Source organism: Platalea leucorodia, assembly GCF_965183815.1.
Source record: "Platalea leucorodia genome assembly, chromosome: 10".
NCBI classification, from domain to species: Eukaryota; Metazoa; Chordata; class Aves; order Pelecaniformes; family Threskiornithidae; genus Platalea; species Platalea leucorodia.
In genome coordinates, this window is record NC_138832.1 from 6,645,549 (window position 1) to 6,672,999 (window position 27,451).

General features: G+C 35.0%; 1 protein-coding gene across 4 annotated transcripts in view; it reads left to right on the forward strand.

Moving 5' to 3' along the window:
- DIAPH2 (diaphanous related formin 2) overlaps positions 1-27,451 on the forward strand; it is a 251,721-nt gene that overhangs the window by 171,868 nt on the left and 52,402 nt on the right. For all 4 annotated transcript variants that reach the window (XM_082323488.1, XM_082323489.1, XM_082323490.1 and 1 more), the window contains one exon: positions 16,493-16,588. In XM_082323488.1, the coding sequence (XP_082179614.1) occupies positions 16,493-16,588 (96 nt within the window). The remainder of the gene's footprint in view (positions 1-16,492; positions 16,589-27,451) is intronic.

Sequence of the window (27,451 nt, forward strand, 5' to 3'; positions counted from 1 at the left end):
TAACGTCTTTCTTTTTGGGCTTAGAGGCTCCATGTTATAACGGATGTTCTCCCAACAGTCCTATTAGGAGCTGGAAAATCTGGCTGAGCTTGGAGCCTAAGTACAGAGTGACATTTCAGCATGATAAAAAGCAATATGTTGAGCTTGTCAGCTGTGAGAATATTGTATTTTGCATGAGGCCACCCTAAGAGAGGGGAAACTAAGAAAGCAGGAGGAATCAGGTGGTCCTGATTTTGATGCTGTGCAGATTTCCAGAGGGTTGTAAAATACAAGCTTTATTCTATACCTCTTTGACTCCAGAGGGCGAGTAGTGGTGGTAAAACTGTACATTGGATTGTGCAGGAGATTACTTGAGGCTGTAATTTGTTCAGTTTCCATGGGTTTGTGTTAATCTGCTAATCTGACCCAGCTGTAAAATAGGTGCCCTTTTTATCCACTGAGCAGACTAACAGGTACATACTCATGGCAAACTGGTGTTTGGTTTTTGGTTATGATGAACTCGATGGAAGATGCAATGATGTATTAACTTTGTGTAAGGATGATGTTGCAGTAAACCATATAATTATGACAAACTAACATAGTGCTATGCTGGAGATTGAGCGAATGGGGGTAAGTTTAGAAATAACACTGCCTTTCAAGGGCATATATACAGCACCTGTAAAGTCAATTTATACAAGGATGAAAAATACTGGAGAAATACTAGACCAGGCAAATGAACCCACTCCAGTATTTAAGAGGATGACTGTGGAGGTGAATACAGAGCCATGAAGAGACAAGGTACTGGTCAGAATTTCCATCACTGATAATGCATTAGTGCAGAAATATTGTCACATAATACTTACGATACTGTTTGGTGTCGCGTATATTTAGAATGCCAGTATTTCTGGCATATCGCTAATTTTCCCATCACTAGTGAAAAATCTATGACTTGTGTGTGCACCTCCAGCCCTCAAGGAATGTTAGCCAGCCAGCCTCCCCTTCCTGTTTGGCAACCGCATTTCTCTAGAACCTGCAGTTACACTTGTATCAATATATCTTACAAATATATCATCTATTTAAACATTACTTTGTCAGACTGAATCATATTTGCAATGATTTCAGCAAGCTGTGCTGTTTTACCTTTATCGACATATGTGTACAAGTGTCAACTTTGTGCCTTTTTTCTGCTCAGAAATTTCACAGTTTAAATTTGGTAACAAAGGGCAACCTGTATATAAATCTGCAAAAACAAGGAAGCGGACAAAGTGAGAACAAGTTTTATTTACAAGTGAAAAATCTTTCTTCTGTGGTCATTTTATCCACACTATTATATTTTAAGAAATCATAAATTAGATTTGCTATTGTATTTACTGATTGTGATAAATTGGTTTTCCCAATACTTCATTCTTTGCATTCTGATTTTTAAAAATGAATTTATATTAATGTACTGTAATTTGAATACCATGATAGAAAACAAATTATTTATGTGGGAATCTTTTAAAACTTCTCGTGTGTTTGTGTACATCACTTTGCCACAAAGCCTCAGAGCTTTGGCTTCTGTTGTTTTTGAAGTGACTTCCCTGGGGCTGGTTTGGAGCATTTCTGCAGTGGTACCACAAATAATAGTATTTTTGGCCTTGCTTGAAGTGGCAGTGACACTGCAAGGAATATACTGTAGCATAACTTTTAGTGAGCAACCTTGTTGCTTTATATAGATGAACTTTGTATGCATAAACTTAAATTTCATACAATATAAAGATTCTTCTAATAATTTCAGTTTAACTATTAAAAAAATATAAAATTTAAATACGGGTGATGCATAAATACATTTTCTATGTTTTGTGAAGTTAAGCTCATGGAGATGTCCAATGAGACTTTTCCAATCCATTCTTTCAGCATTTGACTAATCTTTCTTTAATATGTCACCTGACAAAAAAAACGTCCTTTGTAATATGGACGGGCACTTTTCTGTGAGTGGGGTAAGATGAACCTAAAAATCCCATCATCACCACTTAGATACTATTGTCAGTGAATTGGTCTGTTTAAAGGCTGTAGCTAACAGATCAAAGTTACGCCTTCTTAAATCGCTTCAGCTCAGTCAGTGAGAGCATGCCTGTCTACATTCACTAATTTTTTAAGCAGATGAGTAGACCATGCTTAGCAGAAGCATAGATGCCTCCGTAGACTGATAGCATTTTGCTTTTCATCGTGAAAGACTTTTCCTATCAATAGGTACAACTAAAGTTGAATTTTGTATTATATTTCTCTTTTACTGGAACTGCAAATACATGAATAACTGTACATGGCCAAATGCACCGGAACTGCCATTTAAATAACTAATGTTTCTAAACCAGTGACACAAAGTTAGCTGAATACTTCTAAAATATTTTTTCCAATATTTAAATATATTGAAATATCCATTTCACATATTACAACTCTATTGCCGTGGTAGGAGGTTCCATGACATTGATATTCAGTTAACTATTTCTGCCAAGTAACTATTTTTTTCTTGATACATCTACTTCTGTATGCTCATTGCTGCTTATATAAATAGTTTGTAAATTTGTCTAAGTGAATGTGACACAGAAGACTTAGAGGAAGGAGGCAGATGTCCTCTCAAGCTGTCATTTTGACAAGGTGATTTTCACCCAAAGGGTATTTCAACCTAACTCTGTTTCAGTTATTTTTCTAGCTATATCTTCAAGAATAAACTTTTAATGCATTGCTACAGCCTTTCAGGTCAGAGCAATATAGGGTTCCTACATTTTCCAGCCTTTTAGTGTGTAGTTCTATAATAAACATTTTTTGCTGTTACCTGATTACGCAGCTACAACTTCTTTTGTGGTCACTCGAGAATCCAGATTAGAATTGATTAGCATTAATTAAATATTACAATTAATATCTGTTTCTTGGTGTAAATGAAGAGCAGAAAACTGCAGTGTGGCCAGAATCAAGGACTGTCCTGTATAATTCCTAGTTACAAAGTAACCTTAGAGTTGCCAAAATTTTAAAGACCAGGTTACAGAGTTTGGTGTTTTGTGCTTTGTGGAACTGAGAGGCCACGTAAATGCTATGTGTAAACTGATATAAATCCTGCTAAACATTCCAAAATGTATAAAGATGAATGTAAAAATATAGAAGAGCTGTCAACTCCGTATGAACTTTGAAGTGATTTACACTGGACAACATCATACAAACTTAAGTAATTCTAAATCTTACAACACGTCCACATTTCAAAAATATAAGGTTTTTTGTGCAAAACTGAAAGTGGGCTGATAGGTGACGAAATCAACATATGCCTTCTAAAAGAAATTACAGTAGGAACTTATCCAACATGTACACTTCTCTTTGCCTCAAGAAAACTTCATTACGTTGATATGTATTATTTTCAGTAAATAAGCACAGTAATACCTACAGCAAAGTTAAGTGGTTCTCAGTTAAACAAAAATAAATATTAAATGAGACTAAGATCTTTTGAGCCTGTAGTTTGTCTTGAAGTCAGTTCTATTGGAAGTTGTTTCTTCAGTTGTAGTCAATGGATTTGGCATTATTTGGGATAAAATTGTTGATAAAAATGAGCTGTTTTGGACAGAAAAGGCTGTGACATGTTCAAGCAGTTTTTGAGGAAGATATTTAAACAACCACTTTTATATGGATATTAAGACTGATCAAAAATTACAATTAAAACAATCTTACCAAAATTGTTAGAATTGGTCGAATTTGGCTGACAGAAGTAAGTTTTTATATTGTCATGGAATTCCACTCATTAATATTTCTCCACGCATGAATGTTTTTCAGAAAAATTTATGCTGTTCTTAGTGAAAAATTATATTTCATATATTGCTGATTTAAAACTACACCTTAAAACAATTTATAGTGAGACCTGCTGTTTAATATTAAAACCTCCATTTTAAAAATTCTTACTATTAATACAGATTTCCCATTATGTAGTGCCTGAACATCTCTCACTGATGTGTGGTGCAGTCGATCTGCGATGCAGTCAAAGCCATAGCAAGCCGTTCTGGCAACTGTTGTTCTCTGTTACTTCCAGACAGTACTACTGTGGATGCTCAGCTCCGCCTCCTCAGCTGTAGCTGTAGGGCGTGGGAATATTTGGTCCTTTCTGGTGTTCTTTTCACTCTGCTATTATTTATGCATCTGTTTGTTGTGTTTCCTGGACTAGAAAGGTACTTCTATATGCCTGTTTTCCTGGTGAGGTATGGAGACGCAGAAAGACCTAAGCGACTTACCTACATGCCTAGAGATCCCAAATTTCACAGTCTTAATCATGAACCATTCTTTCTCATTACAGGAGAGAAATTATGTAGGAAAAGGGCTTAACAGTCCCTTCTCTTCTTTAGCATTCACTAGCTCGGAGAGAGCGAGAACATTCTTTATAGCTGTTTTCCAGCAGTGTTTCCTAGTTTTTGAGAGCTGTAGCAGACTAGGCTATGATACATTTATACGTAGTCTTTCATGACTTCCATCTGATTTAACATCTGCAAAATTCTTGCAGCATTGCTTCCATGTGCATATCTGAACAAGAGAGAGAAAAAAAGAACTGAAGACAGCTTTCTAGGAGCTGAAAAGCGTATAACAGCAATTCTGATGCAAATGTTATTTAATCAGAAACAGTTTTGCTCTTCATTATATCTGATTACTATGGCAATTAAAATCACCTTTTAACTACCAGTATTAGGATAAAAGATAGAATGAGCTTCCTCAGTCCCAATTAGTATTGAATTAATTGTTTTGAAGACATATTAACATTCTCCCCTAATGCAGATGAAGATAATGGAAATGAAGTTCTGTGCTAGTGGTTGATGGATATTCCTACTTTCCCTTTTGAAGTACTCTTACGTAAAAATTCATATGCTATTTATTCAAACTGGTATGTACTCGTATCAGCAATAATTCTATTGTGTTTCTGTGAACTGTTGTTACACTCGCATTGACTGTTGCAGGGTACAATTCCAGAAGGTTACTATTTCTACAGTTTCCTAATGATTCTGTGCTTTCCTGATTGTTATGTCTTCCTTCTATGTCCTTCAGCATAAACAGAAATCCATACTAAGTTTATTACGAGATACATATTACTTTGTAAATGTCTTAGCCTTAATCCTTTGAATTTCTATATTGGCTAGTGATTGCATGGGGTACCTGGAGTGATAAAGCTTGGTGCTTATTTACATTCTACAGATTATTAGTTTATGGTGCTGGATGCCAATGAGGCAAGTGTTACAATTCCTTTGGGAAGTCATTATCTTTCATATTGATGTCGATGGTCTGTTGGAATATGCTGCACTCTTCCTGAAATATAATATTCACAGAAAAAAAATTAGATGGAGGTTTACATTATGCTTAAATGTGAGCATCTATAGAACCAGGATGAGGTTTGATTTTTCGTCTTCAAAGCAGTTATGCATGAGTTGCTCAAAATTTTTTAAGATCTGTTTATGCAGGAGTTGGAAGCCATCTTGAGAATAGGGGGGATGTCAAAATTACTGTAAAAGTTATTAATATGGGTCAAAACTGGCTCAAGAGAAATACAAATAGATGTGAGCATGGACAGGAAGTTAGAAAGAAATTACAACTTAAAATTTAATCTCACCTTTTAAGATTTTGCAATGGAAAAATTTCTGTTTGTCTATGAATAAGGCATATGGTGCCTTCCAAGTAAACTGATTTAATGAGGTAACTTGCTGTGGAAAAAAAAAATTATTAGACTCTGTGAAATCTGAGGTTGGGATAATTAGAAGTGAAGAAAGGCAAAAGAATTGGATTCTTTTCTCTTAAAAGTAGGTTTCTTGGGGACTATTTACCGAACAGTAGTAAGTGTTAACTTTGGATAGTTGTCTATGCAGATTCAACTTTCCTTTTCCTTGGAGACAGTATTCTTATTTCAAAAAGCAGGTAATGTTGTTAATTTTGAAAAGACCTGTAATATTCTTTATCTCAAAGTAATAGTTATGTTACATTATATATGTATATTTTGTAGAACTTCCAGTGTTTAAAAAGCATTTCTGAAATAATTTAATTAGTTGATCAACTAACTTTTTCTTTAGTATAAGGTTTGTTCAGGCATCAGATAGCAAGGAGGGGAGCTGCATGTCGAACTATTGTGAAAGCGAAGTTTATTTGACTGCCATGGCGGGATGAGTTTGGTGACTAAACTCTGTCTTAGTGGAACGATTATGGTTTTTTGTGGTTTTAATGTCTTATTTCTAATAGAGCTGTTAAGATGCTCTCTTCACAAGAGTAGCTTCCCAAATTATGTAGCAAAGAATATCATGTTGATGAGCCTCTTTCTACTGTACTCTTACCGTTAAACACCCCCCCAATTGTTTAGCAGCAGTATACATAAAGTTAACTTCATAAATTAAATAATGATTATTTGCCAATATATATCATAATAGATCTTCACTAATAATTTTCCATATGAAGTATTGAATAATGAAATGTTATAACACTTCCACAAATGTTAGCGTTGTTTTGTACCCCAATATGATCAATATATACCAATCAATATATAACAATATACTCTGTAATCATTATTGTTTTGAGTGAAGTTTTCCATGATTGCAGTAGGACTTGGCTAGTCAGTAGATTCCAGGTAAATCCTGTGACATATGAGGATCAACAGTAAATTTCCTGTTGGAAACATCTTGGGCTACACATTATAATTCTGGTAAGTTTTGATGTCTGTTATATTCAAATTCCATACTTGTCCAGTCCAGCTGAAATTGGTTAATCATCATGGAAAACAATGTAGGTTTCAGAGCCACTTTGGAATCTGCGTAGAAAGGATTCAAAAACATGGACAAGTTACAGCTTGACATTTGCCATGGCATTTTTTTCTGTACATACTTAGAAGGAAAAGTCCTGAAATAGCATGCTTGACTTCCTAATCCCTACTGAAAAAACTAATTCACAAAATTGAAGTTTAATAAAGATCCTTTGAAGGAATTTTTTTCCTTTTTTTTAAACTGGATGTATTTTGAGGTATCATGCTAAGAAATGAAGTTCGGCAGTTTAGTCTGAACTAATTGCTTCCCTTTTTTTGAGATTGAATGTGTGATAAAAGTAAACGTACACTGATAGGGCTGTCAGGACCTGGCCAGGAATTCTGTAAGCCATTTGATTAAAGATACTTGGTTCTCTATCATATGGGCACGCAGTTGTTTTTTCTCTAAAATAAAATGTATTTTTAAAAAGTTGTCTTGCTTGCAAACTCTGTAATAAGAAAAGGTCAACTACAGAAGTTTTCTTCTAAAAGGTAGAAAGGCTCATATAAAGCAATTACTGTCTGATGAATATTTTGTTATGTGTCACAGAGAGATTTCTTTGTTACCTATTTTACTTCGTAGTTGTCATCCCAAAATGAATTTAAGATCAACATTGGTCACTTCTGGTTCTGGCACCGAAATCTGATATTTTTTGTGACATCAATTAGTACAACTGCCTAAAATTGTTTTAGGACTTGGAATAATTTAAATATAAATTGAATGCTGTCACTACAAGATTAAAGAATAATAGTAAAAAAAAAAAAAATCAGCAAGAATATGTAAGAAAACCCCCTTCAAAATGAGTTCCCAAGACTGTTTTTTTCCCCTAAAATATCGGAGCAGTTGTTCAACTATAAGCAATTTTTAAAAGAAAATTATTTTCTAATGCTAAAAGCATTGATGATTCTGTGCTGCCTTATGTATCTGCTAATCACATAATTTAAAAGTTGCTTAGTACTGTAACTGAAATGTAGCCTTCAAACAGTAGTAGAACTTGATTACAGATGCATTTAATTGTTTAGGTATCATGGTCATTTTTCTTTCATTTTTTTGAACCGTACAATCTTTTCCTTCCCAGGTAGGGGCAATGTCTTCCCATTTGTTACTAAGTAATCCACGTTAAAGCCTATTTTTTTAAGTTTAGTGAAAGTCATCCTTGCAAGGGGTGCAAGTCCATTCAGAATGAGGCCCCAGGGGTAATGCTGATTCATTTCAATTAAATACATTCCTGCTGAAGTAGACCTTGACCATTGTGACATTTTCTGAAAACAAAAATGTGTGCGCATTTCAAAAAATGTTTTCAATAACCTGCCAGTACAACAAAGCACTTTTTTCCTCATTCTATTAACTTCATGTAAGCCTGAGAACAGGTTATCATAAACAATGAGCTTAATTGGTATGTAAGCAAGGATTTGCCTTGTTTTGTAAACTGACATGAGGTGTAGGTTCACTTTCAGTCATACTGTCCTAACTTGTTCTTCTTTAATGAAAAAGTAAATAACAGTCATGGGATTGTATCCTAGTGCAAAATGCCGAGGAACACTGCTTCCTGAAGATACTTATTATGCATACAAAATGAATTTAACAAATTCATAAAATGCAAATATATGAGGAGAACACAAAAACCCACTTTCCAAAAGACAGTGAAAACTGACCTTTTTAAGTGAATATATTGCAATTAAAAATTCTGGTACTGATTATGAATAAAAAGTCTTGTTTAAAAGTTTATACAGGATGCACATTAGACTTCTGAAAAGGGCTTAAAAGGTCAAAGCAAAACAGGGTAGTGCAATATGAGAATAGAAGTATGATTTTGAAACCATTTGGAGAAGCAGGCAGGTAGACAGCATGTGTTACCTAACGTGGTATTTGACCGGACTCTTTTTCAGTAAGGGCCCAAATTTATGAAAATTTTCCTGGGAAGTTCCTGTAAACTTTTGCCCAAATGGCTGTGCAATACTTACACTTCTTGTTAACTTAGATTAGTTTACAATTAGTGTATATGTAATAATAAGAGTACAAGAAGTTTTGCAAAGTACATGTGGGTATTGCCTGTACTGGAAAATGAAAGTGCACCAGTAAAATATATGGGTATTCCCGTAGTAATTGGTGCAGACAAGTAAAAGGGAAGGCAGCAAAACACTCCAGAAACAAAATCATGTTCCCAGGGCCTATTGGAGCCGTAGCTGTGAATCTGAACTGAAAAAACCAAACAGATAGGAGGTGGATGACGTTTTGGATGCCTGGGCTGAGCTCTAGTGTGGCTTCAGGTGAAGTGCAGTTCCTGTAGTCCTAAGTTATTTAAGTAGCCTAAAAAGCCTAAGCTGTTCTGTAGTTTCATTTTACCATCAGTAGTGCTACCCCAGTTCTTATCTTTCATTTAAGAACAGTAGTAGTTACTGAGTTTTTTTTGTTCTAATCAAAATAGCCTCCTTTCTAGTGCAAACTGGAAAAGCAGTCATAATGAAGGTCCTGAAAAAATCTGCTAGAAGATGCTTGTTCCTACCTTTTTGATAGATGATAATATGCTGAAGGCTGAAGTAAAACTTTGTGCAATACAGGCCACAAAAAGAAACTGAAATTGGTCTCGCCAAGTTTCTAGTTCTTCCAGTCTAAATCAGAAAATTATGTTTCTGAATCCCTTCTCTAGTATGTATTGAACATTTTGAGCTGGGAAAAACACGACAGTTTGTTTAGTGCATGGAAATATAGCTGACATTTGGAGGAAATGTTTAGATAAAATCTCTTCCAAATGTACTTTAAGACCTCACTTAAATCTGGTCTTTCTTTGTGTACTGTAATGGGGGGTGGGGGGTGTGTTTAAAATATTTCAATACTTCTACTCAAAAAATTTTGAGTAAAAAAGGAAGTTAAATATTTTTAAAATTCCTTTAAAAATAGCTCATAAGTGAGTTTGGCTTCAGGGAAACTGATACTTGTCATCTTGAAGAAGGTAAGGACCTATTTTTAGGACAATTCAGTATGATTGTTTACAGGAGAGAAACAAAGAACTCCCATGAAGTTGAAATCATCAGAGCTGGCCACTACCACAGAGGCAAGTTCAAGAATGCCTGCTGAAACAGAGGCAACCCAAGAAGCTGAATATTCCCATCTTTACATAAAGTCTATGAAAGAGCTCTGATTTTATGTACCTTTCTCACTCATGGTTCAGGTTAGTCCCTAAACAGAGCACTACCACATGTTTTCTAGTGTGGTCTTTCAACAGTGCTCTTTTAATTGCAAGAATGACTTTAAAAGCCTCATAGGCTACAACAGACTAAACACATTTCAGTTCCCCATATGAAATTTTAGCAGCTATTATTTTAAAAAAATAAGACAGTAAAACCTGTTGTCCTGGCTCAGGCTAGCAAAAGAATACTTTACCTGTATATTTTTTGTCAACTTCAATTTTAATGATATGAGTTACAAATAGAAAAGAACATTATTTTCCATTTAATATTGGAAGGTGTGGATGTTGGGGTCTCTTTTTGAGGTTTAGAGGAGATTTGTCAGGAAGTGATAAAGGAATGTAATATCGACAAAAAGGATGCTAAATCGAACTTAAGGGTCGTATTTCATAAGGTGAAACCAGTGTTAGCAAAGGAAATATTTTATCTTAATCTCCATATTGAAATGGTTCCTCTGTTTCGGAGGAACTCTGTTGACACAGAGAAAATGGCTACAGAAGCAGGTGAAGGATTGCGTTTGCTCTGTGAAAAATAAGATAAAGAAAACATTCTTCATCATTCTCAAGTGTTTGTTTTCTACGTTTATAACACAGTCCTCATGGTTAATTTAGCAGTGTACAGATTATGCTAAAATAAATTGCCTACCTATACTGAGAAATCTTAGTTCTACATCTATGTCAGATATAGTCATAATACAGTGCAAGAGCAGGCTGTTTCAAATAACTATTTTAAAAAGCGAAGATACTTTAATCCCTCTCCTGTGTTCCAGAGGTAGGTTAAATGTCAGCTCCGTATACTTATTTGTGTTGGGTAAAAGGCCTGATGGGCTCGATGAGCTTTATCTCTGGACTGTGTTACCTGCTTGAACTGTTTTTACGCAAATTCTCACACAGTGGATACAAGCAACATAAGGCACACAGAACAGCAAAGCATCTTGATGGTTTTTTTTTAACATTTCCTATCTTAAGTACTTGTCAAAGAGAGATTTCCGTGTAAGGAGGGTGACAATTAAAAAACTTAAATGTACGTACAAAGCAGAAGGGAGACTCAGTGAATGATAACAGAACTTGTCTAAAAGTGTGCTTGAAACTTCTAGTCCTTCACATATTGATTATTATATTTTTAAATCTTGATTTTTATGTTTTACAAAGGGAGGCTTAAGGATTGTTTAATACTTTTGCAGTCTTTCCTACAATAGTATTGCACATGCCAAGGCATATTTACGTTAATTTTACCTTTTTAGAAAATGTTTCTTTTCCTGCCTTGTTTCTAAATATTTACAGTTGTAAAGTTAATATTGTCGTTCCGTCTCCACCTGCCATTTGCTGATGGATAAAATATAAAGAATGGCTTGAGTTTGGGACAGGTTATCTATCTTTGGAAAGCTGAAGTTTAAAAATAATGTTCTGGAAATAGATTATATGCTTTGTTTCTATCTGATATTTACTTGTTTGGGAAGTACTTTACATTAGAATTAAACTGCTAATTGATTGTAAAGTTTTGAATTCAGTGTGTTACATGAAGAAAAATCAAGACAGACTAGTCATACCTGATCATATGCTTTCTAATATATTTTTGTCTTGATAAATATTCTAAACAACCAATTATTATTTGGAAGGACAGTTTTCCTCATAAATATAAATGTCATATCTGCACTAGAAGACATTTAAAAATAAACATGCTTGCTCAAAAGTAAAGGCTTAGTTCATGACTGTGGATACCCAGGAATTGCATTCTTCACGCTGTAACTTAACGCAGCAGCCTAAGTGCCAATAATTGGTTCCTTGCACTCTCATTCCTATTTTGTCACGCGCTGTTTTTAAAGATATGCCATCAATAAGGAGTTGCAGATTGATGCTTTAGGTACAGTGGATTGAAAATATCATGTGACTTATGCTCCTGCTATTGCCTGTGCTATATCATATAATTACTTTCAGAATTTTTTGCTTGATCCTTAAAATCCCTAGACTTATTTATTCCCACAGTCTTGTTTGGGAATGTTTTTTAAAACATCATTTTTAATTGCAAAGATACTTCCACTAACTCAGCCTAAATGTTTTCCTGTTTGCTGCCGTACCAAAACAGCCCTCTCTTGAGGAAGTTATCTATTGGGATGAATTTTCTCTCTTGGGACTTTACAGATTTTAAGCACAGGAGGAGGTTGTCATACCTCTTTTCAGTGGCTGCTTTATGTAGTCTAAAGAAATTGTGCTGCCTTAGGCATTTCTTGTTAGAATCCTCTCCCCTGGTTATTGTAAAGGCTTTTCCAGTTGTGATTTGTCTTCTGTGAATGCCGTAATCAAGCTTGTATACCACTACTACTGGAAATAGAGTATGCTGACTTTTTAACACACTGATCAAGATTGGCAATTCATCATTGTTTCTTTGGTCACCTCTTTATATTGGAGCTCTTGGTCATTCCCTAATGAAGAGCTCCTGGCTTGCACCTGAAGTTATACACACTCATTCTATTTCTATTATTTTCATTTATTTTATTATTCCAAATCTTATGCATGTTCTGATCTTATCTTCCAAAATGGTAGTATTCCATATTTATATGTCATCTGTTGTTATGGCAAATCCACTAATTAGGTTTTCAGAAAAATTTAGCTGATAAGCTTTCAAATGTTAAAGCTTCCTCTCTATAAACAACCTTTTGTTACCTAGCCAGATATTTTACCAATGACCATCGTTTGCACCTTCCACTGATGAATTAAGCAGCCGTTATATCAAATGTTGAAGACCAGATAAATGAGAGAACTTTTCTAGCCAAATGAAGTGCAGTATATTGCATTAACAGAAACCATAAACCATAAATTTAGTCTAATATCTTTGGCAGAACCATAATCTCATCTTTTGTTCTGTTGTCTTCAAAATTTGTTCAAAAGGCCTTTCATATTGCCACGTGAAGACTATCATACTTTTTTTTTCCCCCAGCTAATGTTTTGTTTTTTCTTGTAAACAAGTTCTACATTTGCTGTTCTCAAATAATAATAATACTAGGTATTTGGTCATTTCATAGACATTTGCAATTTACTTCCACATCAGCAGAGAAAACTTTATATTAGCTGGTTCGGCATTATTCATCCGTGGTCATTTATCTATCTTGTCTTTGTTCCAAGGGGTAGTACTATTTATGTGCATTAACACTGAAGTGAAAAGTTCACTCAGTTTCACTGTGTTGGCATTATTATACATCTCTAGCAGTAGTCACTGTGCTGTTTATATTACTGTCTTTCACCCCTCACCACCCAGCCTTTTGTACATCCAAATCTTCAGTTTCTGATTTAATTTCTTATGGTTTGTCAAATACCTCCTTTTTTTAAATTGACAGTCTAGTTCCAGAGTATTAATGTTTAGAATGTCATTTAACATAAAAATCTGACCACAAATACTAAATGCTTATTATGACCAGTTCATCTAAAGTCTGTTGTTATTTATAAAAGCGAAGTGTAGAATCCAGAGTATTGCCTTTATACACAGCAAATTTGTTTATAGATGCATGATGTGACTATTCCTCAGCATTCATAAGTGGATGGAGCTTATGCCAGTCTTTTTTTGTATACACTTTCACGTTATGGCCTACTGTAGTTCCTTTTCCTTTTTCCCTTCTTCTGTTCTAATTCCTATAACTGGTCAAAAATTATGAAAAGTTTAGGTATCTTGATATTAAGATTGCCTGCTCATCTCAAATGTGACTTTATTTGTTCATTGTATCGTATCTTTTTTCTCTGTCTGTGCCTCTCAGCTTGCTTGGGGCTTTTCAGCACTGTAAGAAGCAATAATATTGTTCTATGGAAGAAGAAAGTTATTTTTGTCTTCATTATTATGGATGAAAGTGACCAAAGTCTGTTGACTAACACTGGTCTAAATTGTAGGACCTGTGGGAGGACAAATTTTACTGTAGCTCCCTAAAAACGCACCCATTTTCAAAACAGACTGTATGTCCTAAACCAAATCTGCAATCGAATATTAGTGTGAAATCCAAATGAAAACAAATTGGGCTTGTAGTTAACATATCAAATAATGAATAAGATTTTTTTTTGCCTTTTCAGTTCTGTTTAATACCTATAGTGAATCTGGGTCTTTGCTAAGGCTAATCAAAGCCTTATAGAGCCACTCATAAGATGGAAAAAGCTTGCAAATCTTTTTGCGTGCACACATATATTTGCTGTCTCTTTAATGCTTGGGACCAAATTGGAAAAGAAAGAATGAGGAAGAAAATTACTTGTTCCAAGTGAAACCCCTATCCTTGTGTGACAATTTCTGTTGGAAATAAGTTTCTGAGTTTAGAAATTTCTGGTGGGTTTTGTCTTTGTTTCTGATTTGTGTCTGCAAGTTGCTGTAGGTAGTATTAAAAAAAGGCAAATCAAGGAGAGAGCTGGTGATATGTGAAGTACCTCAGCAAGAACTGTGGGGAAAGGCTGAAATTTCTGTTGAATTCTATTTATGAATTTTAATGAAGGCTAACTGAAAATGCAGTTCTTTGTCCAGTTCCCACTTAATCACCTGACGACTTTGATTAAGATGCAGTGTTGAGATCAGACCTAGCATAAATTTTACTTTGAGGAGTTAAAAATCTCATTACAGTGTTCTACAGCTTCCTTAATTCATGTGCCTTTATATTGTATATTCTGATATTCCAAAAAGAGGGTGTTTTTTAGCAGTTGCAGTAATTAGCAGGTAGAGTAGCACACTCAGCAAAAAAGAAGTGGAAGGCTGCATAAACATTTATGAAGTATTGAAGGATTTTTGTCTTTTTTAATAAACACTGCCAACTCTTATTTTTAATGAAGATCGAATGATATTGTAATTTTTCTATGCATAAAATTTTCTAACATGCTAACTCATTTGATGTAATACACTCACATTCATTAAATGCTTCAGACAAACTTGTTGTGTATTAGTTTGGACAAAGCGTATTCACAGACCTTTGATTTAGAAAATAAATTTAATACAGAGCCAACAATAAATCAATGAATAAGCATGTGTAGGATAAGGAGCACAAAGAAAAATAATTATGTTGTGAGCTTTAGACAAGATTCTGGCCTTGTATATTTGAGTGTGAATTGAGAGAAGATAATTTACTTACACATTTTGCAGGAGCTTAGGTTTTTTAAGGGTTTTAGATGGAATGTAATTAAAACTGTTATTTCAGAGTCTTCTGCTGGTTGCTACTCTTGCTGTGCTCCCTTTCATCTTACACTGGAGAGAACTTTATGTATGTGTTGTATGTAATACATAATGGTTTAAATTACGTTGATGTACAATTTAAATTTATCAAGTAGTTACTCTGATGATCATCATGTAGGAATTTGAACCAGGTACTGTTTTAGGATTGACATGCTCTTATATCATGTCTGGATTCAGTCTAATAAATCTAAATGTAATAGAGAACCGGGGCAGAATACCTTTTGCATTAATAACCTGCTTTTAAACTTGAACATTTGAGAGCCTGAATGTGCATTTAACCTCCTACACTTTGTATGAGTCAGAAGTGTTTTACTGTAATGTAAATCTTTTGCATAAAGTAATTATCTTCCCACTCTGTGATGGGGAAATTTATATTAACTTGAAGTCTGAGATATGTGAATAAAATGTCCACCTACCTGCTGAGTCTAGTCCATATTTGAGTTTGGGGTTATAACACAGGCACGTGAACAGAAAAAGAGGCATTCATCAATAGTTTTGTAACATGGCAGTTCTTTGACCTCTATTTCTTGTGCTGTTGAATGCTGCTATCAACTGTTATTAACAGACTGAAATGCAAAGGAAGTTAAAGACTTAAACACGTAAAAAAGAAGTAATCTTTCTACCCAGATTTCCATAACGCACCATAAAGTCCAGCAATTTAAAGGCTACAGGTTAGCTTGGGTATGAAAAAAGCAAGAGAAGGATTCAGCAGAAGTAGAATTCAGCCTTTAAGAAATGTTATGCCACTTACTTTCATGGCATGATTCTTCCTTCTTTGTTCTTTCCTTACCTTACTTTAAGATCATCCATGGTATACTGTTACATGTGTAGCATATGATGTATGTACCCTCGCATGTCATATAGATAATTTATTTTTTTTTCAGGGATTTAATGCATTGTAAAGACAGGAGGCAACATATAAAATATTTGCAGTACTACCATATTTAACTTTCTGCCATTCAGTTTCATCAGATTTTCCATGTGTGTTGATTAAATCAAAAAGAGGTGACCTGTTTCTACTTCAGGAAAATCTTAAAAGAATTTAACAGTGAAACAGCAGTCATTCACCAGCAGCTGTCTATCTGCATGCTGAAGATGTCATCAATAATGCACAAGATAACATCTCTGAGTTGAAAGAACAGTAGGATTGGCATCAATTTTGCTTAATAGACCATCATACGCAAACTAGACAGTGATACCTGAAGCACTGACAGCATCCATTACATTGAAATGTATATGTCTCTTATTGGAAGCATTACGCAAACTTGACAACACTTGAACTTTTTTTCTTTCTTAAGTCTGATTTCAGTTGCACTGAGATTAATATTATTTTTCTCCTATTTTCAGAGGGTGATGAGACGGGAGTGATGGATAGTCTGCTTGAGGCCTTGCAGTCAGGAGCAGCATTCAGAGATCGCAGGAAACGAACACCAAGAGGACAGGGTAAGATGTTTTCTAAAAACGTTTAGTTATGAACTGAGTGGGCAAAAGCTGTTTTGCAAAGATTTACCAACAGTTTTCACTGACCACCATTGAGCTACTGTTGGTCATTCAGCTACTGTGAAAACTCAGCATACTATTTGTAATTACAGAGTTTTAACTTGATAGCTCTATCTTCAGATGACTGTGGGCTCTTAAGATAGGACAAGGTTTCCTGTTGTGTTTGAAACGACATTTAAAACATTGCTGCACAAAGTATGTTTGTCTTAATCTTTAAGACCATAAGTATAATCAATTTATTGTAGGTGGCACTGTGAAAAATATTAGCTTCTTAAAACAATAAGAGTTTGGGGATATAGCTGATAGTCTTTTTCAAGCACTGGTCTTAGATATGTTCTGGTCTGGTTGGAAGCCGTAGTGTGTGTAGTCATAAAAGTCAAATTACAATGAAGTAGCTTCACTTTTTTGAGGGAGGCAATAATATTGTGCTGAATTTAGTCTGGTTTACTGATTTAGTCTGAAAAATTATTGCTTCCTGCAAATTTGTATTTGAGAAAACTTGAGAGAAGGCTAAGCAACTGCAGTGTTTCCTCTGTTCAGTTCTCTGCTTATGATATGCCAGTTGCATAGTTTGTGAACTGCATTTACTCTGCATTTATTTTTCACCAAAGCTCATGGTAGTATACTGTATTTTGAAATTTTTCACTTCAAACATGTCTTACAGTAAAAAATACAGTCTTAAAAATTTACGGTTGAAAAATTATTGTTATTTGGCATAAAATCAAAAGCTTATGCTGGATATGTGCTGCTAAAGGTTTGGCAAAATGGAATCGTCTTATTTTATAAATAAGCCATGTATATCTACCTAATCCTCAATGAGCTAGCGTTAGATTCATGATGGCTGATTTTTTTTTTTTTAGAGGAACAGAAGAGTAAAGGCAAATTCTATTATCCTCTGTCATCTAGCTAGCAAAGATGGTATATAATTATTTTTAATTTGCCATATGCCTGATCTTATGGAAAAAATAAAAATAAGTTACATAATTTGTTCATACTAGCAAATGAAATCTAGTACAGTTCCACTATAATTCTTAATTCAGAGCTTGTTTCTGCTCTCAGATCAGAACTGAAAGAACTCCTCGATCAAAATGTATTTTTTTCCATATCTTGAGAAATATCAATGTGAGAGATGGTCTCTCTGTGTTGTGGCTTGAGGAGAGATTTGTCACGCAGTGGTGACAAAGAAAAGCTTCCCAGGGACCAGAGGAAATTGTGCAAAATCTGCTGGAGCTGAGAAAGCCAAGGCGATGACTGAACCCAGGTCCAAAAAACAGTGACTCCTCTGCAACAACAGGGGGCAGAGCTAATGAAAAATCCCTTTTATTTCTCTTCTGTTTCATATAGTCACTTTCTGTGTGTTTGAAATATCATTGTGTCAGATTATATTCTGGTGAGGTCTGGCTTTTACATTTAAGGAGTTGATTGACTTTGGGGAACTTACTGTGAGAAAAGGTCTAGATAATCCCTTTCCAGGCTCTGGCCAGCTGTAGGTCTTCTCCTAAGTGCATAAGACCATTATGTAAAGTTCTCAGGGAGTAGCTGAAAGTTTAGACAGGAGGCAATAAATGTTAGTCCCAGTCAAGTATCTGATTTAAATTATGTAAATTTTCTCATGTGATTTAGGAACATACATGTCATCTAGTCAGTAACTTGTCTACAAACCAGAAGATACTTAAAAATATGGCGATGACATCTCTAAGCAGTGAACTATAGCATTAAAAAAGCAGGGACTGTGATTACAAACTTCCATATCTCTCCTCTAAAAAATTGAAGGGACAAAGACAGTTTTCTCATTGGTACCATCAATAGACTCTGAGTGTTCTAGAGAGTTTCGTCCAGTGAGATTTTTGTAAACAGTTAACTCCATGCCTCTTGTGGTTCAGTGGAAGTAAGAAAAAGTAAATAAAAGCTATGGAAAGAAGAGGCTGGGGGATTTCTGGGCTTGCTGGGTCATTTACTTGTGACTGGCAAGCATATAGCAAGCGGTACAGTACTGTCTACATACATGGTGCACAATGTAGGAGTTTTCCCTACATTATTTATAGCTTGCTGCACTCTGTGTAATCAGCACGTATTCTTAACACACAGAAAAGAAAAAAAAATAGGTGCTGCTATTTTGAAAGTTAGACTTGTACAGCAAAGTTTTGAGCTTGAACTTGTTTTGGTAGCCGTCATGGTCTGAGAAGAAAAATCGGTGTTTTCTGCCTGTTTGGACACAGATTTCATTTTTGTGTGTTAGTTATGGCTTTCTTACTCCCAATATCAGTAGTTTAAATCTAGTGAGGAGAAAAAATGAGTTTTGCTTGCTTACTTTTTGCAGTTTTATTAATTGCTTGGTAACAGGTAGCCCCTACAGAAAGCCTAAAAACAAAACAAACTAAAAAACCACAAACAAGAAAATGCCCCAAAAAACTTCTCAGCGATACAGTAAGTTCACTTGTGTACATTTTCATCTGTGTGCTCTAGATCTGTCTTGTTGCAAACTTGCTTACTCTGTTTGCACCTACTCAGGGTGAAAATGAAAACTACAGAAGGTTACAACCAGTAGACCATGAAAATTTGTCTTTTGTTGTATTTTCTTCCAGTGTTTTCACAGAGTAAATTTAACTCTAAAGGAGCAAACTGTAGCATCACTACTGGTGGCATTCTTCATCAGTTTGTCTGAAAAGGAACAAACCCCACAACTTGTCAGAAGAAAAACCCCTGCAATGGCAAGTGTTCACTGCTAGCTTTAGGCGAGTAAGTTGGACCTAGGAGGGATCATTTCATTTGGATAACAGAGCTCCAACTACTATGGGCCTACAACTACCACAGAAGAGTGTCATTAAACTGAAGATAGCTGTTCAGTTAGCCTTTTTCACAGAGGTCACTGGTGTACCTTGTAGCATATATTTGTGCTCACAAGGTCATGTCTTTAAATAAAGAGTAAGGACAGACTAACCGGGTAAGAGACGGAGATAGGAAGGGAATGGTGCTCTGTTCACCTAGAATGGCGATCCTACACAGGGGGAACTACGCAATATCGCAGTTTTCCTACTGGCCAAAAAAAAATTTTGGTGAAATCTACAGACAGGTTTGGAAAAGTAAAACTCATTTAAAATATGTTTAACTGCATTGGTTTTGTTTGCGTGCCAAGCCTGTAAATGAAAAGCTACACTTTAATGGGTTGCATTATAACTATAGACTTTTCCAGTAAAAATCTTTTTGCTATCGGGCCATGGAAGTAATAATAAAAAATTCCTGTCCTCCTCCTCCAGTTTTCCATTTCATTGTACTCTTATGTATTCTTTGTTATGTAGACTTTTCAATGTGAAGAAAGTTTCTGTCTGGTTTCTCTCTCCTAAGCTTATTACTGTATCTTTATTGTTTCCAGCTACTGGATTTTAAGTATAGAGTTTGTCCTTTCAGTAGATTGCATTGCTTATAGAGGCTATAAAATAATAATTAGAAATCAGTTTCTAGAAATGTTGAACTCACTATATATACTTGAATATACTTGCTTTTTGCAAGTTTGCTAATATTGGAATGAGAATATAATAAAGAACGGTATTAGGTGGCATTCATCACAGGGTACCAGTTTAAAATGTGTGTCCAGCACTACTATTACACCAATTATCCCTGACCTTTTTTTCTGGCCTTGGGGTATGATATTATTAAAGACAACTGATTCAGGAATACTTTCTCTCTAATATTAGTTTAAGCAAATTTCTGCACAGAGCTAACTATTCTGTTAGGGTTCTTTCTGTTAAGCTGCTAAATTTTTTGCTATGCAATTTAAGTTTAATTTTTTCAGAAATGTTAATAACTAGTGCCCTCTCCTCCAAACTATTGCAACTGCAGTGATAATATGTGCTATTATTTAGAAAAGCACAGCTATAAGGAACATGCACGCAGGTTCTTTCTACTTTAGATTTCAGTGTAAATTATATTTATCAAGCATTTAATGTGGTCTGTTAGTATACATGTTTTGGGTTATTTTTTAATCCATATATCAAAATCAAATCAGTACAGTGAGATGCATAGTAGGTACAATTTAGGACCTTCTGAATTTGAGGTTATTAAGAATTGCTACATTGTCATTACTATTTCCATATTAGCAGTACACCGTGAGAGAGACGGAGAAAGAATGAACCTCCCTTGTTCAGTTTCAACATCTAATTTCAATCTTTTATGGAAGCCATCTGAAGTGCTGCCACCACTTGTTTAACTTCTGTAAGATAAAAAGGAGTAGAGGCAATGGAATATTACTACTTTTTAATGACTTTTCATAATTTTCAGATGGTGTTCAGACACTTCAGAATATGCTTTTTTAAAAAATAAAAAAAAGTAGGTGCATATTTTACATCAAAGTTCATCAGAATTCTAATAAAAATGTTATAATTTTAGGAATTTTGTGTCTTCTGCTTGAAGACATAGCTATGCATAAAATTAAAGGCTGTTGTTATGTTTACCTTTGCATTGATTATATTAAATAAATTCTTGAGAGTTAGTTAGGTTTCTGGGTGCACGATCCTTGTTTACCTAAACCACATTCAAACAGAAGTCTTCAGTCAAAGCATATCTGCTTTACTGAAAGCATTGTGAATCATTTTGTATGTGGCAGTTTTGTAAATAAACTGATTTTTGACATGCTTACATCTCTCTGAAGTGTTAAAATCCAAAAATGTGGTAGGTGCACTTTTAACAGATCGTGATTTTTGCTCAACGGAAATGGTGTTTGAGTAGCCTTGTTTGCTGTCTTTCAGTTGAACAGTGCGTCAGTGTCTTTAGTGTTAAGTATCTGTTATGAAGTTAGAAATATCCATAATGGACTATAAAAATGCTAGTCTCAAGTTAAAAGAAAACAGTATGTATTTTAAACGTATTTGGTCATCTTTTAAACATCCCATGATAAAGAATTAATATTCCTATTGTTATGTTCAGCTAGCATCTCTTAATTTTTTGTTATTTTACTTAGAGAAGCTGAGTGTTTAAAAGCATGCTTTGTTATCTCAGTTATATAATGGGGTTTTTTTTGCTTACAGTCAGGAATCGTGGACTAATGAGACTTACATGTATGATCTAAGTGCTTCAGAATTATCACAACTATAATAGCAAGAGCTAAGCAAGGATCACCAAAAAGAAATTTACTGGTTTTGCCATCAAGGCATTATTGTGAGATTTAAGTTTGCTTTTATTGCTAAATATAAATATGGATTGTATAAGGAAAATCTATTTATAGTACCATTCAAATTGAGTCTTAGCAAATTACTTGAGTCCAGAGAGCTCCATAAACAGTCCCAAAGCTATTTAAAAATAGGTATTTGTGGTGCAGTCTGTTTTTACTGTGTTTGCATTTTGGCTTACGATTTTTGTAATTAAAGGAGTAATATTAGATAATATATTATTCTGGTGGCTTAGCATGAAAGCAACAGCTGTACTATGTGGAGGTTTTACTTGGCATTTCAGAGGAATTCTACTTAGGAGCAGGGTCAAGGAGAAGTGGTGAAAAAGGGAGAGGAAAAAGGAAGTAATGCAGATTTTAACCTCCAGCCTGCTTAGACTGGATTCTCCAGGTTTTTAGATGGACAACACCCTTCAGCATGAAGGGAATGAAGAGGCTCTGAAAACACCTCATGACCAATAAGTGTATGGACATAAAGACAAAAGTTCAAGAATTGTATACATTTGAATAGTTGTTTTCACTTGTGTCATTGTGTGAATTACTCTTCTCTAGAGGAAGTATTGAAGATTGCTTAGTTGTCTTTCATATTGATTCTCTGATCTTGGTATGCATGAGATTGTTCATGTTGACATAGAGCATGTAAAGTACTTATGAAAGTTTGGTAAACGAGACAGACATAGAGAAATGGTATTGTGAACTCTAGACTTTGCATATATTGCTGCTGCTTTGTCTAATTCTAAGTTGTTACTTGCCATTTTAATTTTTTTTTTCCTGAGACAAGAATTTTATCTGAGTAAATGAAAATATGCCATGAAATGGCAATGGCATATATGCATTCTAAGAAATGTCCTTCAAAAAGATGGAGCTATACAATTGTTACTAATTACATCTGAGTTTGACATTCGTCTAAAGCATTCAATAACTTACACAAGGCTAAAGAGAGTTATGTGCCCCTTGCTTTATTAGTGTAAGTGCTTCAAAATGCATTTCAGCATAGTATGAAAAGTATTTTCTGTAAGTTCTTCTGGAAAAGCGTTACATAAAATTTTCCACTGGAAGTATCAGAACATTTTTCAAGTTTTAGTGTTTTAAAAAATTAACACTGGTATTACTTTACTCATCACATTGTTCTAAGATCCCAAATACAAAGTTCTAATTTTTTATGGCTTAAGACATAGCAGAGTGCCTGTTTCCTTTTGAAGTAAAAACACATTGCCCATTAATGATGATGAGAATCCCATGGAAGTACTGAGGATTATTCTGCAGCCTCATGACATTTGTAAGTTGCATCATATAACATTTGAGCTTTTGCCAGCCAGTTGCAGGACTGTGCCAGTTGCTTCAGACATTGAAACTTACTGTTATATTTCTTCCTTTAAAGTTTTTTTTGTCTGTTTTATCATAGGACTCTGCAGGTACCCAGAACAGCTATAGAGTTCATACAGAATGTATATTATGCAGTTTCTTTTTCTGAGAGTTAACTCGGCACAGTTGCTTCTGAAGCTCTTAAAAGCCTTTAGAATTCCAGAAGTCTTTTTGAAAGTCCTGTGTTGTGAAAAAGATTTTTAGAGCTAAACCAAAGTTTTGAGAACCAGAGAATTGTTCATAGTAACCAGCCTCTCAAAAAGAGTAATCCAGAAGGAGAATGGCAGAATTTTGTATGAGTTGGAAGTCACCCACAGTTCTGATTTTTTTTTTTTTTTTTTTTTAATTCACACTGAATATGAAAACTGTTCTATTTTAATGAGGTATGGCTTGCTAGATGTTAAGGCCTACATTTCTAGAGATGGATAGCTGAGTTTTTGGCTACATCTGTATGCGGTAGCTGAAGTTAGAGAAACTACTTTTACACACAGAGAAAGGATGTTCATGCATTCATTTACCAACTACATGAGTAGTAATGAATGATATGCAAGGCTAACTTAATTTGCATTTGGGCATTTGAATTTTCTTTGTCAGCGCTGAGGCTGTTATCATGCAATTATTGTGAAACACTTCTATTTGAAAAATTTTCTACTGCAGTATTGTTTACTGAGGTAATGCACATTGGCTTTAATATTTTAATATATATACATAATGAATGTAAAGGAAAGGGACGAGATGAAAATCACTGTTGCAGTGTATGACTTGTCAGTTAATTAATCTGCTACCATTAGGTCAAAATGGTTATTTTGCAGGTAGGGATGCTTTCCGTTCCATCCTGTTCTAGGCACATAGTGTAGAATTGACAGTCCTCTAAGCTCAGCATGGAGAGACTGTCCCAGGTTTTTACTAGTGGTTGTGAACTTGACTGTAACAACTTAATTAGTTTACTTTCTGCAGAGACAATATTCACCCTATGGGTGAATGACATTATGACGTAACAGAACAAATCATGGAAATTCTAATTTTCTTATTGCATTATCAGAAGAAAATGAGATTCTTTGCTCAGCATACCCAAAATAATACTGTTTAGTTACAAAGTGCTGATATCATCTTAGCAGTAGATGCATATTAGTAGTTAGGCAATCATGTCACTGTGTAGGAAGCCAGAATCTCAGTTGCTGTATATTGCCATAACTCTTTTTACTTTACTGATGTCTTTAGGTTAATAATCTATGACAGGTTAAATTAAGGATCTAAGCCAGGGTGTCCAATGACAGAGGGACAGGCAGAGGCCAGCAGTCCCTGTTGGAGAAAGAGGCTAAAAAGATTTGTAAAAATGATAGAAAAGCTCTGCCAAGAGAAAGGGCTAGGAGAATGCTACATATGGACTCGACAATGTAATCCACCAACTTTGGTTTGTTTTTTTTTAATACTCTCTTCTCTATTTAGTTTTATATTTTAAATCCCAGATTCTCAAAAAAAAAAAAAAAAAAAAAAGTTAAGGTGACTTGAAGATACTGTACCATCTTTGTCTTAACCACTTTTTCCAGCAACTTGTTCACACATTTTTACAGTGCTTTATCTGAAGTACTTTTGTCCTGAAATCATAGTCTTTTATTTTTCAATTACAGCAGGTTCTCAATGTTTTAAACTTCTTATCTGGGGGAAGGTTTGTTAATAGCAGGCTAATGGATCCCTGCCCCACCCCTGCCATGATTTATTCTGAAGTCAAACAAGTGATGGGTTTAAAACAGGGTGTTGATGGTATTACTCTGTATTCACTGTGTTGTCTTTATCTGAAAATCTGAAAGATCTTTATGGAAGTGAGCACTACTCCCCCCTTCCATCATTTAACAGATGAGTAAACAAATGCTGTAGTTCTGCATCTTTCAAAGCTAGCATACCCTGACACTGGTGCTGAAAGAGCACTCTTGCTCTGGCAGCTTATTTTTTTTTAAGCTTGTAATAAATTGAATGATTCAGTTTCACTTTGTGGCTAGCCCAAACCTTTGTTTGACTCTCTAGAGGGTCTGTTCTTCATGCAGCAAGCTGTACATAAGTCCAGAGTATATTGCAGGCAGAAGTATGCTGAACAGCCAGCCAGTCTGAAGCCAGCCACCCACCAGTTTGTTGTCTAAATGCTCTTTAGATTTGGCTAAGGCAGTGCTGGTCCCAGCCCAGGGAAGATCTTGGGAGGCTCTGAAAGGTTGCACTAACGCAACTATGTTGCCTTCTAAGTGGCTTGCAGTGTAGCAAAGGCAAGTTCATCTGTCTGCAAAAGACCCAACTGGCATTTCTTTCATTTTCTTTATAGTAGTTGAAGGAGTAAAAAAAAATCTTGTATGTGTATCAAGAAAACTAGTTTAAAAATCGTTAAGTAGTGTCCTTTTTTATCCATCTTTTAGGAATCTTGAAAGTATATTTACATGTAAGTTTTCTTGGGGCTAAGCATGGAATGATGCATTATAATTACAGTGGAACTAGAAAAATGTCTCTGCAGTGTTCTTAGTTTAATGCGTTTTTGTATACAGAAATGCCTGGAAAGAAAAAAATTGAAATATTCAAACCAGATAGAACTGTGTAATTCTCTGCTATCTAGGGAAACATTCTAACTACTGACATGCATTGGGGGAAAATACAGCATCACTTTCAATTTAGGAAAGGATCATGTGCAGCATATAACATTCTTAAAAGCATGACATCAAATTCTGTCAGTACAGTGTTTAAAGGGGAAAAAGAATGTAAACTCTGTAAAAAAGAATGTTACTCTGTGTGTGTATTTATAAAATCAGGTGGAGTTCCTCATTGTTCAGTTGAAGGAATCATTCTAGATAATGAGTTTGCTTAATCTAAAAAGAGCAAAAGTCCCTACTGAGGGGCAAACGTCAGGGCGAGTGACAGAAATACCTAGAGTAGGCACTGTTGTGTATAACTGCAGCAATTATGAGACTTGCTGGACGCTGTGCTTGTTACAGACCCTGGGCGATTGCTGCATATTGCATCCTTTTCCCCTCTGGAACAGACCGTGTTTCTGCCTCCTTATAGCTTAAGTATCTTGTTTATTCCTTGCCGAGAAAGAGAAATCTTGTTTTATTTATGTTCAGCTTGTTCCTCGCATACCTTGTTGAGATTTATTGCGTGGTGGGTTTGGTGATGTCTTTGTAACGGCCACCTTCCGCATCCGCAGTTGGTTGAATGCCTTTTTTAGCTAAGTCAGCTGAGACTAATTTCAGGGTATTACTATTTTTCTTCTCAAAAGTTTCACCAACAGGGAAGAAACTTTTTTCGTTTTTTGTCTACATAGCATTCAGTAGGTTAGTTTTTGGGAGAGCTGAGCAATTTAGGTGTATTACTCAGTCCCTTATAAACACTTGTCTGTCAATATTTTATTCTGTCCACTGACTCGTGTAATTCTCATTTAGCTTAATTTTTACAGAAGACTGTTTCTAGACAAACCATTTCTGATGGAAATATGCTGTAAGTTATATGATACTGGTCAAGTTTCAATGTTCCTATTAAGATTTTCATGCAAAAGAGCAATTTTTAATGTATTTTTAGTGTACTGTAATGAATGATTAAGCTACTGAACTGGAGAGTACTATTGCAAATACAAGATCAAAGAATGGAAGTCAATGATAGGCAACAGAAAATATCATGAAACAGAAGAATTTTCCTGTGATAAAGTAGGATAGTTTGGCTGAGGAAGCAAACTGGTCCTAATTAGAGTTGTAGATAAGACTATATGATCTGTGTTATTCTTTTCTGTGCTTAAACTTTTGCTATTATTATGATGTTAATTAGATGCATGCTACCAAAAAACATACTTTGATCTTTATAGCTTATTACAAGTGGAAAATTTTACCAATTTGGGGGTATAGATTTTGTAATATCAGCTCAGCCTGAATTCAATCACTTTTATGCTTCTAGGAATTTTGGAGAAGATAATTTTAGGGAGGTATTTTGTGTATTGGCAAGTTGTTGGCTAGTTTTATACTATGATTTTTTGCATCTTTCTCCAAAGCATCTTTGGCCATTCATTCATAATATATTGGACTTAAAAGACTACAAGTCTGACTTTGCATGACAGTGCATCTTGTCAGATTACATTTCCAACTCTTGTGCTGCAGGCAAGTTTAAATTTCAGCGACCATATTGAGATCTGGTCAGTCAACATTTTTAACAGAACTTCATGACAGTATCTCCATTACATTTCTGAAACTAGCACAGGTGGTTCCTCTAATTATTGTTCATTATTGCCTCAACATAATGTAGCTGAG